The sequence below is a fragment of the Bufo gargarizans genome, chromosome 2, assembly GCF_014858855.1.
Source record: "Bufo gargarizans isolate SCDJY-AF-19 chromosome 2, ASM1485885v1, whole genome shotgun sequence".
NCBI lineage: Eukaryota > Metazoa > Chordata > Amphibia > Anura > Bufonidae > Bufo > Bufo gargarizans.
In genome coordinates this window covers 138180441-138199658 of record NC_058081.1, presented here as the reverse complement: position 1 = coordinate 138199658, position 19218 = coordinate 138180441, and the positions used below count along the sequence as shown (strand labels likewise).

The 19218-nt window shown below is 44.5% G+C and overlaps 1 protein-coding gene across 1 annotated transcript in view; it reads right to left on the bottom strand.

Moving 5' to 3' along the window:
* The window catches only part of FES (FES proto-oncogene, tyrosine kinase), a 174918-nt gene that overhangs the window by 99778 nt on the left and 55922 nt on the right, over positions 1-19218 (bottom strand). Inside the window, exons 3-4 of the mRNA XM_044279494.1 lie at positions 8231-8404; positions 4932-5028 (exon numbers count right to left, since the gene is read on the bottom strand). Coding sequence (XP_044135429.1) covers positions 4932-5028; positions 8231-8404 — 271 coding nt within the window. The remainder of the gene's footprint in view (positions 1-4931; positions 5029-8230; positions 8405-19218) is intronic.

Genomic DNA, 19218 nt, shown 5'->3' with positions numbered 1-19218 from the left:
ACTTGTTTTAAAGTGAAACTAGGGCTTTCAGGACCTCCTTCGTCGGGTTCATGATGTACATGTTTTTGATGTTATGTTTATATTAATAAAAGGCTGCTGTGGCAATTTAATTCCAATATCTGCTTCAGTGTCTTTATTGGAGGGATGATGGGGTGGGGGAGGTTGGTAGTTACGGGTGAAATAGGGTGGGGAGGACCCGAGGGAACCTCCCCAATAGCCTTATCATGAGCTTATTAAACCAACTGGCACAGTTGATCATGCTTATTAAAGCAATATCTTTCCTTTGTTTTTAGCATGCACCTCTGCGGAGAGATCTTTATTTTTATATTTAGGCAAATTAGTTAGTTGGAGCAGTGAGGGGCTGGCTGTAGTACTAGGAGCACCGCTACAGGAATACACAAGTACTTAGTACACTCCAACCTCCCAAGACATTTTATCTTGCCCTGTCTTCTGTCTTGTGGCTCACGAACTCTGCGCCTGTGCTCTAGATCTGCTGCTGCCTGCCAAGCAGCACAGATTCACAGGGCGCAGGGAGGCACCGCGGCCTCCTCTGCATAAAAGTAAAGATATCTCTGCAATGGTACAACCTAGAAAGATATTGTTTTAATAAACATGATCAACCCTACCAGGCAGTATGCCTAGTTTAATAGGGTTGATTATGCTGCCAGATGTTCCTTAAAATAATGATGTGCATTACTCCAGATATTTTTTTTACATTTTTGGAACAACCCAGTTAAAGCTACAATGTCATCTGACTGCCTCTGGCACTATTCTGTGGAGCTGGCTACCTCCGGCCTTATAAAATGGTAGTTTAAAAACAGCTGGAGTGCTACGGTTGCTGGTCCCTGGTAAAACCCTTTGCTAAATAGGTTTAAAGTCTAGAACTGTGGTGGTCAACAATAGCCTATGATTCGATTTCCCCAGTCTACAATGGAAAAGCGTCCGAAAATACAGTATGTAGTGTAACGGTCAGTAGATGTGGAGCCACTGTGCCAACCAACTGGTTTGACTTTGGGTTAAATGTAAGGGCAGTATCCTGGCAGTCCCCTGCAATTCACTTATTGCCTATACAGGGATCTGAATTTTGCTTTAGGGGAGTCACCAGGTCGCTACACCCTGGAGTAGTCCTGTTTTTATGGTTGACAGCTGACCCAAGCGGGTCAGAGACACAGGTGCAAAGCACCAAGGGAAATTCATAGACACAGGCAGAGGGCAGGCAGAGTTTTTGCATATTCTTGAAACAATCCAAAGTCAGGGTCAGTATGGTAAACAGGTAAAGGTCCAGGAATCTGACAGAAGTCGGTACACGAGCAGACAATCAGAACAGCACACCTTAACAGAAATTAGCAGTCTAGTGAATCTATTGTTCAGGCACAGGGTGAGTCAAACAGAATAGCATATACAGCAGAAGCTGATTAGAAAATTGGAAACAGCCTAGCAGCACACAGAGCCAAAGAGGGTATTAACCCCTGCAGTACTGCAAAAGAAGGTGAGGTTCCACAAAGAGACACAGGGTGGGTGGAGAAGTGCCCAAAATAGCAATGCAGTGGTGGGCACGAGCTGCTGATGTAGCATATAATATATGGAGATAACTGAGAGCGCTCAGCTGTGTTTATATCTCCCATTCAGTATCATTGAGACTGACACTGACAGTGAAACTGCAGCCACTTTCCCCTACAAATATTTTTTGTTTTCAGTTTTTTGGGGCTCCACTAGTCAGACAATCACAAACTGAAAATGTATGGCAAATCTTCTCATACATGTATAGAGTGAGAACACCATCCTTAAAAATATTATAGTGTACACAGTACAGTACACAAATAAGAGAGACGTCCAAGGGCCTAGGGGAAGCTTTCTGAAGATGGATTTACATACCTCATACTGAACGCAGTAACAAAACTGTTAACAATAAGCTGTGAGTCTTCCCTTAGGCCCCTTGCAGACGAGTGTGTCCAGATTAGGTCCGGATAAGGTCCGGATGCGTTGCGGCAAACCCGCACGAGTAGGTACCCAATTGCAGTCAGTTTTGACAGCGATTGCGTTCCGTTGTTCAGTTTTTATCGCGCGGGTGCAATGTGTTTTGCACGCGCATGATAAAAAACTGAACGTGGTACCCAGACCCAAACTTCTTCACAGAAGTTCAGGTTTGGGATCGGTGTTGTATAGATTGTATTATTTCCCCTTATAACATGGTTATAAGGGAAAATAATAGCATTATTAATACAGAATGCATAGTACAATAGGGCTGGAGGGGTTAAAAAAAATAAAAAAATATTTAACTCACCTTAATCCACTTGTTTGCGCAGCCGACATATCTTCTGTCTTCTTCTTTGAGGAATAGGACCTTTGATGATGTCACTGCGCTCATCACATGGTCCATCACATGATCTTTTACCATGGTGATATATCATGTGACGGACCATGTGATGCTCGCAGTGATGTCATCAAAAGTCCTTTTCCTGTGCACAGCAAAGAAGAAGACAGAAGAGAAGCCGGGCTGCGCGATCAAGTGGATAAGGGTGAGTTACATTATTATATTTTTTTTTAACCCCTCCAGCCCTATTGTACTAAGCATTCTGTATTAAGAATGCTATTATTTTCCCTTATAACCATGTTATAAGGGAAAATAATAATGATCGGGACCCCGACCCGATCGTCTCCTAGCAACCCTGCGTCAAAATCGCAACACATCTGCACTTGCTTGCGGATGCTTGCGATTTTCACGCAGCCCCATTCACTTCTATGGGGCCTGCGTTGTGTGAAAAACGCAGAATATATAACATGGTGAAAATCACCGCTCGTGTGCACAGCTCCATAGAAATCAATGGGTCAGGATTCAGTGCGGGTGCAATGCGTTCACGTCACTCGCTCGTGTGAAACGGGCCTTAGTGGTGGCTCCATGTGGTTGCGTGGGGACTTGGAGCTCTGTGTCAGAAAAAATAAGCTCTATCACCTTTCAAGATATGTTAATTAGGCCTCATGCACACGGCTGTTGTGCGGCCGTTCGGTGCATTGGGGACCGCAAATTGCGCTCCTCAATGCATGGGCAACATCCGTGCGGGGCCAGGACGTATTGAGTCCCATTCAACTTGAATGGGTCCGTGATCTGTCCATACCATGAAAAAATTGTTCTATTTTTCTGTGATGTGGGGGCACGGACAGAAACACCACGGAAGCACTCTGTAGTGCTTCTGTGGGGTTCTGTGCCTCCGTTCCGCACCGCAGCTCCGGACTGCGGACCCATTGAAGTGAATGGGTCCGCATCCATGATGCAGGGAGCACACCACCGGTTCCCGCATATTGCGGACCCGCTGTTTGTGGGCCGCAATACGGCCACGGCCGGGCAACAGCAGTGTGCATGAGGCCTTAATCTGCACAGGATTTGGGTCCGACAGCGTGTTTAGCTGACACAAATACATAAATGATAGATATATTATAAGTTTTAAAGGGAACCTGTCACTACAAAGTGCAATACAATCTAAAAGCACCATGTTATATAGCAGCAGGAACTGAGCGTATTGAGATATATTTTTGTGGGGAAAGATTCAGTAAAGTATGCATGATATACACCAATCGCTGCGCCAATGGTGACCAGGAACTAGGGATGTGGGAAGACTAATAATGGGTCTCTAACAACTAGTCTTACCCTACACTGGATTTACCTTGGGGTGGCAAGCTACAATACAGCCGCATCCGTGTGGACCGATACATGGGGGGCAAAGATAAGTACTATGCTATTTAATATACTATTCTATGGGGGGTTCATCTTCCCCATATCATTTGACTATTGCATTGTAACCCAGTGGAAAGAGGTGGATTTGAGTCTGGAGTTACAAACACAGCCCAATAAAAGGTACCACCACCTCCGAAACTGGGACCATTATTAACAGGTCCCCTGATGAGTTGGACTTATGTCCAACGAAATGCGTTGGGACGCTTATTAGGACCAAAAGAATGATATTTTATTAGGACCAAGAATAACATATTGGTAACAGGGCCCCCCACCACAGCGTGATGAAGCTGGGCAGTCTCCATTGCCGCCCAAGGGACAGGGAGGGCCTTATAGGTGTCCACTGGCAATTTGGGATATCTCTGTGGATAGTACATTGCCACCCCAAGGTACATCCAGTGTAGGGTAAGACTAGTTGTTAGAGACCCAGTATTAGTCTACCCACATCCCTAGTTCCTGGTCACCATTGGCGCAGCGATTGGTGTACATCATGCATACTTAGGGATTTAATTGATATTAATAAAAGTTACGTTTTAAATGGTATCTCTTTAGTATTATATTTATATATTGTGGAATTACGATACCGACTTTTTCAGGCAGTGACCAATTGCGCAATTTGGTCGTGTTATAAGCTGAAAGATTCAGTAAAACCTGTAATTTATACATTTATATCTTTGCTTAGTCCACCTCCTATGAACAGCTATCAGTACAGGGAGGAGGGGTTATCAGTGACTGACAGCTATCTCTGTATGCACACTTATACACACAGTGCTATCAATCACTGAAATTAACATGTGCCCAGATGCTTGGTTTCGGATTCACATTTAGGTGACTGAAGTGAAAAGTAAAGAAACACAACTAGATAATTAAGACAGCTATCCGGATGCATGAAATAATAGAATTACCTTGGGTGCATCCCCACACACATCGGTGAATGGGAGAGGAAGCTGTAATTACACTGCACCACGCCATGCAGGTAAACACTAAGGAGGGAGCAGCGCTTGCACTGGTGCTGTGGCCCCTTTAAATAGCTGATTAGCGGGAGTGCGAGGAGTCAGACCCCCACCAGACTTGTCCTTAAGACAGCTCATCAATATCAATGAAACTGGACAATCCCTTCAAAGAGGAAATCAATCTGCTGCTGCTGGCTCTATTCAGACAGGGAGCCAAAATAAATCTTGGATATTTGCAGTGAAATTACCTTTATTTGCCTCCTGATACTTTTTCTTGGCTTGTATTGTATCTTTTACTTTACTACGATACTGACTCTTTAGGTTTTCAGTCTCTTGTTGGGTCGTCTATGGGATAAAAAGCCAGAGGTACACAGTAGTTAGAAGTAATTTATACAATATGAAAAGCTTGTATTAGAAAGATCTCTAATCACTTCATTCTGTAATAAATTAAACCATATTTTATGGGAAATCAAATACACACAGTGAAGAAGTTGTTGCAGTAACCAGATTAACCACCTAACTGTTTTCTCGGAGCTCAGCTCTGGCTGTGGGAATAGTACTTAACCGTTCTGCTGGAGCTGAGCTCGAGTAGAAAGTGGAGAGGGGAAGGCTGCTTTAGCAGCGGCTAGAAGAATGGGATTCCAGGCTTTCATACAAGACCAAAATGACAGCATTAGGCCTCTTTCACACTACCGTTTTATTTTTCTGTTTTGCGGGCCGTTTTTTGCGTTCCGTATACGGTCCGTATACGGAACCATTCATTTCAATGGGTCCACAAAAAAAAATAGAATGTACTCCGTATACATTCCGTTTCCGTATTTCCGTTCCGTTGAAAGATAGAACATGTCCTATTATTGCCCGCAAATCATGTTCCGTGGCTCAATTCAAGTCAATGGGTCCGCAATAAAAACGGAACACATACGGAAATGCATCCGTATGTCTTCCGGATCCGTTCCGTTTTTGCTGAACTATCTATTGAAAATGTTATGCCCAGTCCAATTTTTTTCTTTGTAATTACTGTATACTGTATATGCCATACGGAACAAAAACGGAAACACAACAGAAACTAAAAATCGAACAACGGATCAGTGAAAAATGGACCGTAAAACACTGAAAAAGCCATACGGTCGTGTGAAAGAGGCCTTAAGCTGTTTTCACACCTAAACTCCATAATATTTCTGGATTATCAGGTCCGGAGATTTACCAGAGTTGGCCTTTCACACATGCAGCTATCACCCCAGAGATGTGTCATGTCGGGGGCATTCTAATTACAGAGGAAATGTTCCAGGTCCCTAGGCAAGCGGCAGAAATTTGAACAATCATGGGTAAAACCTGCTTTACTTTCAATTTTAGCTGTATTCACTGCACCCTGAGTTCTAACAGTGATATCTTCCCAAGTACTGAAGATATTTCTGTAATTCAGACATTGTTTGAAAGCTTGGAAGCCCATATCTCTTAGCTGGTACCAAACCAGAGATATGAGCAGTCTGGAGGAGGAGGGTGAGTAGTTGCAGAGCTGATAGCCTGCAGGAGGAAAGGAAAAATAGTAAAAATATATAGCAATGTGACTGATTAAAATCAGTGTACTAAACCACATAATAATATGTTATTTTTACCACCCAGTGAACGCCGCATATAAATTCCACAAAATAATGTAAAATTGCATTTTTTTTGTTTTTCCCCCTAAAAAAATAATAATAAAAGTTGTTAAATACACTATATATACCCTGCATTACTAATCCCGGTGATCCACAAAACGTGTTGTTTTTGATTTGCATTTTCTTTAACTAACAAAATAAAAGAAGAAGATCCTTTCCTATGCTGGTTGTTTATGGTTTCTTGCTCCAGAAAAGGTGACCAAATCTGAAGCTGTACTTGTCCTTTTGGGAGTTTGGGCACCTTTGCCTCAAGGAAATCCACCTTGGCAGCATACCTGACAACTAGGATTTGTATTTAAACAAGCCTACAACGGCGTTGTGTCTATTCCAGTACAACCATAACTTTCCTTTGGACGTATTTACCCTATGGTGCGCCTCTTGTCTCTGTCAACACAATGACCCTTTGCCTGCATTGAGTTTTACACTAGCGGCATCCTTCTCCGGCAGGCTGTTCCGGTGGGGGAACAGCCTGTCGGATCCGTGCTGCCACTAGTGCACTGTGCCGCCGGTAGTCCGCTCCGGCCCCATTGACTATAATAGGGCCAGCCGGGGGTCCGGCCACAGCACGGTAAACATGCCGAGAGGCGGCTGGAATAAAACGACATGTTCGCTGCCGCTAGTGTGAAAGTAGCCTTAAAAACGCAGTTGGCTACTTTCACACTAACGTTTGTATTTTTCGGTATTGAGATCTGTCAATGGGGACAAAATATAACTGAACAGAACGGAATGCTCCAAAATGCATTCTGTTCTCATACTGGAGAGCAAACTGCAGCATGCTGCGGTTTGCTTTACGTCAAGGGATGCGGAGCAAGATGGATCCGTCATGACCCACAATGCAAATGGCGATGGATCCATTTTCTCTGCCACAATAGAAAAACGGATCCGTCCTCCATTGACTTTCAGTGGAGTTCATGACAGATCCGTCTTGGCTATGTGAAAGATAATACAACTGGATGCGTTCATAACGGATGCAGATGGCTGTATTATCAGTAACGGAAGCGTTTTTGCTGAGCCCTGCCGGATTCAGCAAAAACGCTAGTGTGAAAGTAGCCTAAAAACGGTATGTGAGCAGAATTTTTAATTCATGTATATTAGAGCATAATGGCTTGCTAACAAGATGTATTGCTGTCTCTTCTGCATACTGCAAGTGATGTCCTTTTTTTGTTGGCATAACTTTGTAAGCGACCAGTGAAGGGTACATCACGCCTTATCTTGTTTCATTTGATTGCCTCAAACTTGTCATATCATTTATCAAATATTATCTTATGAAGACACCCCTTTGCATATGGAAACTCCAGCTGAATTGGAAAGTTACACAGGCAGCAATTCATGGATGGCTCGAGTCAGCCAGAGCTAAAGCCGCTGACTGCTGACAGCGTTTAGCTCTGCGTCATAGAGCGAATCCTGGGTGAAATGTCACAGGTTCAAACACAATGGCCTACGTTTATGGAAAATCTAATATTTGCAGGCTCTTCAGGAAATCCTTCTGCTATATCCGACTGGCTTGCTGCACAGGTTACAGTATATATATGTTGTCTTATCCATAAGAAAAACGTGGAGGCTAGGTACATCATGTATACAGTATGGTGCACATGCTTGAGGCATTTTCCACTACTATATACTCCACAAGCCTGTACTTACTGCTAATCTGTCACCTTACACTTCCTGAAAATCCAGGATATTAGGGACACTGCAAACGTTATGTATACAGGACTTCTTGTGAATTATGAACTAAAATGTTGGTATTTCAGCTTCTGGAAAGATAATCAGGGCTTTCCTGGTGCCAGCATTACGCCAGCCCTCTAATCACTTAATGGAAATTCATTTCTACCATCAAATAAGAATAACTATACTGTACATGGACATTCCTTGTGAATGGAATAGATTACCTTCAAATAATCCTGGCTGAGCAGTTGCCACTGTTCAGTATATGACTTTTTCAGCTGCTGTTTTTCCCGAATAAGATCTGTGAGCTTCTTCAGAGGCCCTGAATGTAGAGTCTCGGAGTGGTTCCGTAATATGTGACTCAAGTTCTCTGTCTGGGTTACCATTGTAGACCAGGTCTGTGAACGAAAAACAGTTTGGAAAAGATGACAAGATGGAGACAGGGCACTAAATTCGGGTTTAATGTACTCATATGAAGCAATCGAGACTACTTAGACCCAATAAATATTAGGCCGTCTGTACAGGTCCAGGTTTTGTTCAAGTTTTCTGATACAGCTTTGAAGCTAGCTAAAACCAGACGTGGATTCACAAAATAGAAGTAGAACTTTTTGCCTGTTATACTTACAGTACCTCTCTCAATGATCTCTTTATGATCAACCACCTGGTTTTGGCTTAAAAACTGCATAAGAAAAAACGTTACGTCAGACACAACCAAGCGAGGTCAATGCGAGAGACTTGCAGCATGTGTCAGTGTGAGGTCCCGTTCTGACCTCTGCTCCTCTGGCAGGATCACACAGCATTATAATGATTGATAATGCTGTGTGACCCTGCGAGACCTAGAATCTATTGAATTACACAGACATAATGCTGTCAGTGTAATTCAACAGATTCCAGGTACCACAGGGAAACACAGGCTTATAAATTATTATACTGCAGTGCTGTCACTGGAGCAGAGTGCAGAACAGGAACTCACACTGACACATGGTGCAAGTTTATTGCATTGAACTCACTCATCTGTGTCTGGCCTTAACATAACAGGAACGGACTTCCACCTAGCAGTGAGCCCGATGATGTCACAGGCACCAATGGGCAGTGTATAATGCTGCCCTAGGCTGTTTTAGAGGCGGGTACCACTAGTCTACGAATTGCGGTCTGCAAAACACGTATACCAGCCATGTGCGTTCCGTTTTTTTGGAATGCACAGGGCCACTATGTAGAAAATGCGTACGCTTGTCCTATACTTGTCAGTGAAAATCAGGACATGGCCCTATTGAAGTCTTGGATCAGCAAAAAAAATGGAATGCAATCCATTCTTTTGCGGACATGCTGAACTGTCCGCAAAAAAATGGATCTGCCCTTTTGCGGACAGCATACGGCCGTCTGAATGAGCCCTTATGCTGAGGATTTGACATGTTGTAGATTTAAAATCCACTCTGCAGGTCAATATCACTGCAATTTTTTAGTCCAGGGTGTGTAAAATTTTATCCACTTTGCTGGTATTGTAACACATTGTAGATTTTCCACATGCAGTTTAGCAATGGAAATTCGGCAGCATATCTGACACGTGTGAACATACCCTTAGGTCCCTTTCACACGGGTGAGTATTCCGCGTGGGTGCAATGCGTGATGTGAACGCATTGCACCCGCACTGAATCTGGACCCATTCATTTCTATCAGACTGTGCTCACTTATGCGTTGCGTGAAAATCGCAGCATGTTCTATATTGTGCGTTGCAGTGCGATAATCCACGCAACGCAGGCCCCATAGAAGTGAATGGGGCTGCGTGAAAATCGCAAGCATCCGCAAGCAAGTGTGGATGCGGTGTGATTTTCATGCACGGTTGCTAGGAGACGATCAGGATGGAGACCCGATCTTTTTATTATTTTCCCTTATAACATGGTTATAAGGGAAAATAATAGCATTCTGATTACAGAATGCTAAATAAAATAGCGCTGGAGGGGTTAAAAAAAATTACAAATAATTTAACTCACCTTAATCCACTTGATCGCGCAGCCGGCATCTCTTCTGGCTTCTTTCTTTGCTGTGTGGAGGAAAAGGAGCTGTGGTGATGTCACTCCGGTCATCACATGATCCATCACCATGGTAAAAGATCATGTGACAGACCATGTGATGACCGGAGTGACGTCACCACAGGTCCTTTCCCTGCACATAGCAAAGAAAAAGACATAAAAGATGCCGGCTACGCGATCAAGTGGATTAAGGTGAGTTAAATTATTTTTATTTTTTTTAACCCCTCCAGCACTAGTTTACTTAGCATTCTGTATTCATGGTTATAAGGGAAAATAATACAATCTACAGAACACCGATCCCAAGCCCGAACTTCTGTGAAGAAGTTCGGGTTTGGGTACCAAACATGCCGATTTTTCTCATGCGCGTGCAAAACGCATTACATTGTTTTGCACTCGCGCGGAAAAATCGCGCGTGTTCCCGCAACGCACTCGCACATTTTCCCGCAATGCCCGTGTGAAAGAGGCCTAAGAGTTAATTCAGATGCAGATCTGTTGCAGCCACTGTCCTATTCATCTGAATGCCAAATCAACCCCACTGACATGTATCAAACTGGTTTTCAGTTGCAGAAGTTTCTGCAACAAATCTGCTGCATGTGAATAAGTTTGGCTTTCCCATCCTATATATTTATGGCATATCATATGGATATGTCAGAGATTTCTATCATGGAAAAAACGAATTTCACAACAATAATTTTGTCTAAAGCCTATTTCACACGAGCAAGTATTCTGTCCGGATGCAATGTGTGTTGTGAACGCACTGCATCTGGACTGAATCCTGACTTTCAATGGGTCTGCGCACATGAACATTGTTGATCACTGATCATCTTTGACTTAAGGAAAAATTGCAGCACATTCTATATTGTGCGTTTTTCACACAGTCCTGGCCACAGTGAAATAAATGGGGCTTGTGTGTAAGGTGTAATGCGGTTTTTACTGATGGTTGCCAGGAGATGATGAGTGTTAGGCCCCTTTCACATGGGCGAGAATTCCGCGTGGGTGCAACGCGTGAGGTGAACGCATTGCACCTGCACTGAATCCGGACCCATTCACTTTAATGGGGCTGTTCAGATGAGCTGTGATTTTCATGCATCACATGTTCTATATTCTGCGTTTTTGACGCAATGCAGGTCCCATAGAAATGAATGGGGATGCGTGAAAATCGCGCAGCCGGGCTGTTCTTTCTTTTTCTTCTTGCAGGACCCAGCTGGAAAAGGACCTTCGGTGACATAAGTCCTGCTGAATGAAGATAGAAGATTTCTATCTTCATTTAGCAGGACCTGCGTTGATGTCACCGTGCTCAACACATGGTGAGCGCGATTACGTCATCAAAGGTACTTTGGCAGGTCCTGAAAGAAGAAGAAAGAAGATGCCGGCTGCGTGAACAGCAGGATGAGGGGAGTAACTCCTAAAGCCACATTTTAGTAATCATTCTGTATTAAAAATGCTATTATTTCCCCTTATAAAAATGTTCTAAGGGAAAATAATAAAATATACAGAACACCGAACCCAAACCCGAACTTCAGTGAAGAATTCTGGGTTTGGGTCTGGGTACCACAGTCAGTTTTTTATCACGCGCATGCAAAACGCATTGCACCCGCGCAATAAAAACTGAACATCGGAACGCAATCGCAGTCAAAACTGACCGCAATTGCGTACCTACTCACACGATTTTCCCTGATTGCAGACGCAACGCATCCGGACACGCTCGTCTGCAAGGGGCCTTATCCTTCAGTTTTTCTTTACGCGCATGAAAAATGCATGAAACATATCCGCGTGGACAAAACTGAAACACTCAACGCAATTGCAGACAAAACTGGTTAAACTTGTGTAAAATGAGTTTTTCCTAGAACAGATCTGACTCATTCTGTATCGCTCGTGTGAAAGAGGCTTTATGCCAACTGTGGGTTTAGTGTTCCTCAAACACTTCTAAAACCCTTATAAAATGACACGAGAAGTAGTTTCATGTCTTGCTACTTCACATGAGAAACTTGCCTGCGCTAGTTGCTTTCAACTGTCCTATCACTTTTATTCAACTCCTTGAAATGAAATATTCGATAACCTTGTTAGGCAGCTGACAGCAGCTTTATCCTCCCCGTATGTCCCAATAATTCACTTTTCCCAATATGTAGACTGCATACACAAAGAGTTCAAAAGTTCTAATTCAAGGTCTCCCTCTGTGTAGACTAGCGAAGAGAAATAACATCAAACCAAATTTTTACTTCCTCCTTCACTGTCACTATATCTGCACTAAAGGTGTTTTAACTATTTAGTCACACATAAGTACATTCTAGCTTCCATAAGTCACATAGAATTAAAGGGGTTGTCTCACTTCAGCACTAGGCATTTATCATGTAGAGAAAGTTAATACAAGGCACTTACTAATGTATTGTGATTGTTTATATTGCCTCCTGTGCTGGCTTGATTCATTCTTCCATGGTTTACGACCACCCTGCAATCCAACAGTGGTGGTCGTGCTTGCACACTACAGGAAAAAGCTCTGGCTTCCCTGGTGGCCAGGACAGCGGGAGTGCGCATAGACCCGCACTTTTCCCTATTGTGCACAAGCACAGCCCCCGTTGCTGGATTGCATGGTGGTCGTAACCATGGAAACGAGCAGTGTATAATGAGATGGAAAAATAAATCAAGCGAGCAAAGGAAGCAATATGGAAAATGGACATACCTCGTATTACCTTTTTCTACATGATAATTGCCATTTGCGTGCACACAACCATATCTGTTTTGCGGTCCGCTAATTGCAAATCTGCAATACACGGATCCTGGTTGAGTGTATGGCGCCATTTCTTTTTAAAATCCTGTAGAAATGCCCTATCCTTGCCCGCCAAATGGACAAGAATAGGACATGTTCTACCTTTTTTGCAGGGCCGCGGAATGGGCATATGGCCCCATTGAAATGAGTGGGTCCGTAACCGATCCGCATTTTGGGGACCGAACATACGGTCGTGTGCATGAGGCCTAATACTCATACATATATATTTATGCACTGAATATCTGGCCATAAAAATGCTGTCCCATTAGAGTAAAATGTTTGAAGCTTGGGCAACCATTCATCAATATCAAAGTTATATTCTGTCATAGAATTTTTTTTAAATTAGAATAAATGTTTGTTAGTTTTTTAAACTTGTTTATTTACAGGAAAAGAGGCACATTGACATCTACATTCTTAATACATGTCTCAGAACTAAAGTTAAACTTACATTTATCTATAAGCTATGGTTGATTCATTGCTCATTGCATTTACACTGTCTCCTAATTCCAATGAAGGTTAGGTTAGTGACTTGGAGTCCCTCCATGTCATTTGCGCCAACTTGTGCAGTGGCAGCAAGGGGTCTTTGGAATTTAGGGAGTACTTCCAAAACTGACTACAGTGTGCAACATTTAAGGTAATCTTTTCAAAAATATTCTGAAATGGGTAGATCATCAGATGAGTACCAGGTGCTAATGAGCCTTAGCTGACCTGCCAGATAATATGTATAATAATCCAGCAGTGTCATACCCACTTCTGTTTTAGGACGTTTTAATGTGTCAAGACTTAACTTAGCTCGGGATCTGCCCCAGATAAAAACCCTGGTCAGAGAGTCTATTTCTCTAAATATTGATTTGGGTGTATGTACCTCTGAATGTTGCAGAGCGTAGAGGGCCTTGGGGAGTATAATAATGTTGAATAAGTTAATGCGTCCTGTCACCGATACAGCCAGTGTCTTCCAGTTTTGAAGTTTATACCGTATATGACTTATCAGGGGAAATATATTTAGTGAAAAGGCCTGAGAGTGTTTTTTTAGTGATATTTACCCCAAGATATTTGAAAGTGTCCACTACCTTCAATCTCTCTAAATGAGAAGGGCCTGACCAATTTGCTTTGCCCAGTGGCATATACACAGATTTCCCCCAATTAATCCTAAAACCGGAGAAGTCAATGCCAATGCTTCAATCGTCAGGGCAAACAGGAGTGGTGATAGATGGATCCTTGTCTTGTGCCTCTATGTAGATGGAAGGTTTCTGATAATTCCCCGTTTATTAATAACCTGCTTCTCGGATTGCTGTATAAAAGAGTGATCCATCTGATAAACAGTGGACCGAAGCCATACCTCTTCAGACTTTGAAGCAAATGAGCCCATTTTCTGAAATCAAATGCCTTGGCTGCGTCTAACGAAGTCAAGGCCCAATCTACATTCAGGGAATACCCCAGTTGTGTGACCACTTGAACACTTCTGATGTTTTCAGTAGTGGACTTTCCAGGCATAAATCCTGTCTGGTCCAGGTGAACAGTGACAGAATCACCCGGTTCAAACATGTAGCTAAGACCCTAGTCAGGATTTTGTAGTCTACGTTTAATAATGCGATGGGTCTATAAGAGCCACATTCTAGGGGGTCCTTGGCAGGTTTGAGTAGTAGTATGGTTGTGGCTTCCATAAAAGACTCTGGCAAGCGTCCTGTTTCCAGGGCTGCATTAAGGGTGGACAATAGTTGTGGGGCTAATTCTTCCGCATATTTAGCATAGACATCGTTAGGAAGCCCATCCGGGCCGGGCGACTTCCCATTGTTGAGGTGTAATATGGCCTGTGCTATTTCTTCCAGCCTAATTGGTTGATCTAATTGGGCGCTTTGTGATGTATTGAGTGTAGGAATGGATATATTCTCTAGTTACATGGCAATATCTGATTCTGATTGAGTTATACTATATCTTTATAGCTCTTGGTAGAATTTGTGAATGTTTGAAGGATAGTTTCTTGGGTGCGGGATTCTTGACCGGTAGGGTTCCTGATTGCTAATATCGTTGGGGAGGGCAACCTATGATGGATTTATTGAGCCAGCAATTTAGCTGATTGATTCCCCAGCTCAAAGGCTGTCTGTTTTAGAAAAAAACATTTTCCTGTCAGCTTTGTCCCTGAGTATCGTTAAGTATTTCCTGCCCGCTTGAAGCCAAGCATTTCTATTAGAGTCTGTCGGGTGATGGATATATTGCTGTTCCAGTGTATTACACTGAGATTCCATCTCCATCTCCAGGCGGTTGGTATCTTTTTTTAATGTACGAAATGCTAGAATGTAATGACCCACTTTAGAGTATCCCAAACCAGAGCCTTATTGGGCTCATTCGCATGTATTTCCCGAAACTCTTTTAACTGGTAAGGTATCCCGTCTGCTGAGCCCAGCAGATTCAGCCAAAATGGATGTATATTCATTTGATACATTACTGAAGACGTGCCACGTAATAGAATGCCTAGCATTGGGGAGTGGTCCGATATTTCCCAAGGTAGGTACATTATGGAGCGGAGGTTTAACATCACCGTCTCATTGCCTAACATATAGTCAATTCTAGTTAGGAAGTTGTGACCCCCGCTATGGCAGGAATATACCCTGTCTCTAGGATGATTGGTCCTCCAGAGGTCAGTCCATCTAAACTCAGACAAGAACCGATTAAGTCTAGACGGACCCCCTGCACTTATTGGGTCTGCTATGTCTATAAATCGATCTAGTGAGGAGTCCAGAATAATATTTAGATCCCCCATGCAAATAAGTATGGAGTGTGGATTGGTGGCTGCATAGGTGGCTGCTAGATGTAGAACTTGCACAGAACCGGGGGGAGGGTTATAGATACCTAATAGTGTGTATTGTACATTGTCAATCAGAGCATGGACAAAGACATATCTGCCTTCCGAATCAATGGCCAAGTCTTTTACCTCCCAGCGCAATTGCTTATGGATAAATAAGGACACTCCTCGTAAAGAAGAGGTGTGGTGGGAATGTGCAGCCCACTGGACCCAGGGTTTTAGCAAGATCCTGGAAGTAGTACCAGTGAAATGTGTCTCTTGGAGACACAGAATTTGTGGACTAGAATTTCTAATAAAGGCAAGGACCATAGATCGTTTCTGCAGTGTACCCAAACCCCTGACATTCCAAGATAATATTTTTAACTCAGCCATGGATTCCAAGGCAGGCATGTGTTGACATATGTGGAGCTTAGTGCAATGGGTGTAATTATATGCAACAGAGCAACAATAATAATTGCATTTAGTCAATTAAACATTGTACATTTAACATTAGAACACAATCCGGAAAGATTAATGTTAAACTTTCCTCACATATAGGTATTGCTCTGAACTGAAGCCCCACTTCCGATTATAGGCCAGTGATACCGGGATGCCTTTGCCTACAATAACTGTTTGGCAGAAGCATGCAGGCTACTAAAATGGTATGTCCATTTAGCTATTTATGTGTAAATATTATAGCCCTTTATCATTTACTTAGGGTCATTAAACTCTCTGGAACATATCAAATAAATCAAACCCAGTCGATATCTTCAGCCGACGACCAGTCTCCAGATGTGGCTAGCTTCTCAGCGTCTTGGGGATCTTCTTCGTAGGGCCAGCCATTCCTTAACTTCTGCAGGGGAGGTGAAGAAGATCGCTCTGTCTCCGTCCGCCACTCTGAGTCTTGCTGGATAGCCCATAGAGTACGGGATGCTTGCTTCTCTCAGGCGCCTCTTTACATCCATGAATGTGGCTCGTTGTTTTTGTAATTCCATAGAGAAGTCTGGGAATATGGAAACCCTTGCACCGTCGTATTTAATGTCTTGTTTTTTCTGGCCAGGGCTAATATTCTGTCTCTATCTTTGCAATTGAGAAACCTGGTGAGCATGGGTCGAGGCGGAGCCCCTGGCGGTGGAGGTTTTGCCGGTACTCTATGCGCCCATTCTACAGCGTAGGCTGAGGAGAATTCTACCTCTGGAAAAGTTATTTTATCCAGTTTTCTATGAACTCGTCTGGCTTATGTCCTTCTGCTCTTTCAGGCAGGCCAATAATTCTAATGTTATTTCTACGAAGCCTAATTTCTAAGTCATTTGCTTTCTGCTTCCATGTTTCTGCTTTAGTATTTAGATCAGATATGGACCTTTGGACTGTAGCTGTAACATCTTCTATGCGTGAAATACGTTCTTCAGCATGTTGGACTCTCCTGGAGATTTTGCATATCTTGACGTAACAGTCCTAGGTCAATTTTAACTTCATCTAGTTTCCCTGTGAGAGAGGTTTTACATACTGTTATGGCTTCTAAAACTTGTGCAGAGACTTGTTTGAGCGTGAGTTCTTCTTGGTCCTCCTCAGAGGTGACTGTAGGCGCTGATAAATCCGTCGCTGACACCCCTCCCCCCCTGTAGTTAACGCGTTGGTAGCCAGCCCCCCCCTCCCTCCCTTGTAGTTAACTCGTTGGTAGCCAGCCCCCCCTCCCTCCCCTGTAGTTAACTCGTTGGTAGCCAGTGGGCCCCCCCCCCTCCCTCCCCTGTAGTTAACTCATTGGTAGCCAGCCCCCCCCCTCCCTTCCCTGTAGTTAACTCGTTGGTAGCCAGTGGGCCCCCCTCCCTCCCCTGTAGTTAATTCGTTGGTAGCCAGCCCCCCCCCTCCCTCCCTTGTAGTTAACTCGTTGGTAGCCAGCCGCCCCCCTCCCTCCCCTGTAGTTAACTCGTTGGTAGCCAGTGGGCCCCCCTCCCTCCCCTGTAGTTAACTCGTTGGTAGCCAGACCCCCCCTCCCTCCCCTGTAGTTAACTCGTTGGTAGCCAGTGGCCCCCCCCTCCTCTGTAGTTAACTCGTTGGTAGCCAGTGGGCCCCCCCTCCTCCCTCCTCTGTAGTTAACTCGTTGGTAGCCAGACCCCCCCTCCCTCCCCTGTAGTTAACTCGTTGGTAGCCAGTGGGCCCCCCCCTCCCTCCCCTGTAGTTAACTCGTTGGTGACCAGCCCCCCCTCCCTCCCCTGTAGTTAACTCGTTGGTGGCCAGTGGGCCCTCCCCCCTCCCTACCCCTCCTAATTAAAATCTCCCCCCCTATCATTGGTGGCAGTGGAGAGTACTGATCGGAGTCCCAGTTTAATCGCTGGGGCTCCGATCGGTAACCATGGCAACCGGTACGCTACTGCAGTCCCGGTTGCCATGGTTACTTAGCAATTTGTAGAAGCATCATACTTACCTGTGAGCTGCAATGTCTGTGTCCGGCCGGGAGCTCCTCATACTGGTAAGTGACAGATCATTAAGCAATGCACCGCACAGACCTGTCATTTACCAGTAGGAGGAGCTCCCGGCCGGTCACAGACTCGCAGCTCACAGGTAAGTATAATGCTTCTACAAATTGCTAAGTAACCATGGCAACCGGGACTGCAGTAGCGTCCCGGTTGCCATGGTTACCGATCGGAGCCCCAGCGATTAAACTGGGACTCCGATCAGTACTCTCCACTGCCACCAATGATAGGGGGGGAGATTTTAATAAGGAGGGGGAGGGAGGGGAGAGGGCCCACTGGCCACCAACGAGTTAACTACAGGGGAGGGAGGGGGGGGGGGCCCACTGGCCACCAACGAGTTAACTACAGGGGAGGGAGGGGGGGGCTGGCTACCAACGAGTTAACTACAGGGGAGGGAGGGGGGGGCCCACTGGCTACCAATGAGTTATGAGTTAACTACAGGGGAGGGAGGGGGGGGCGGCCGCACTGGCCACCAATGAGTTAAAAACAGGGGGGGGGGGGGGTCTGCCCCCTGCTGCCTGGCAGCACCTGCCAGGCAGAAGGGGGCAGTCATGTACACAGTTTTTTTGTATATTCTAACCTGAAGCGTCCCCATCACCATGGGAACGCCTCTGTGTTAGAATATACTGTCGGAACTGAGTTTCACGATCTAACTCATATCAGACAGTATATTCTAACATAGAGGCGTTCCCATGGTGATGGGGACGCTTCAAGTTAAAATGTTCGGGTGTCCGCTTGTGAGCTCTGTTTGAAGGGGCTCACAAGTGGCCCCGAACGCATCTGTCCAGCCCTAATGCATTCTGAGTGGATGCAGATCCGCTCAGAATGCATCAGTCTGGCAGCGTTCAGCCTCCGCTCCGCTCAGCAGGTCGGACACCTGAACGCTGCTTGCAGCATTCGGGTGTCCGCCTGGCCGTGCGGAGGCAAGCGGATCCGTCCAGACTTACAATGTAAGTCAATGGGGACGGATCCGTTTGAAGATGACACACTGTGGCTCAATTTTCAAACGGATCCGTCCCCCATTGACTTTCAATGTAAAGTCTGGACGGATCCGTCTGAGGCTACTTTCACACTTAGAAATTTTTTAACAATATAATGCAGACGGATCCGTTCTGAACGGAGCCACCGTCTACATTATATGAGCGGATCCGTCTGAGAC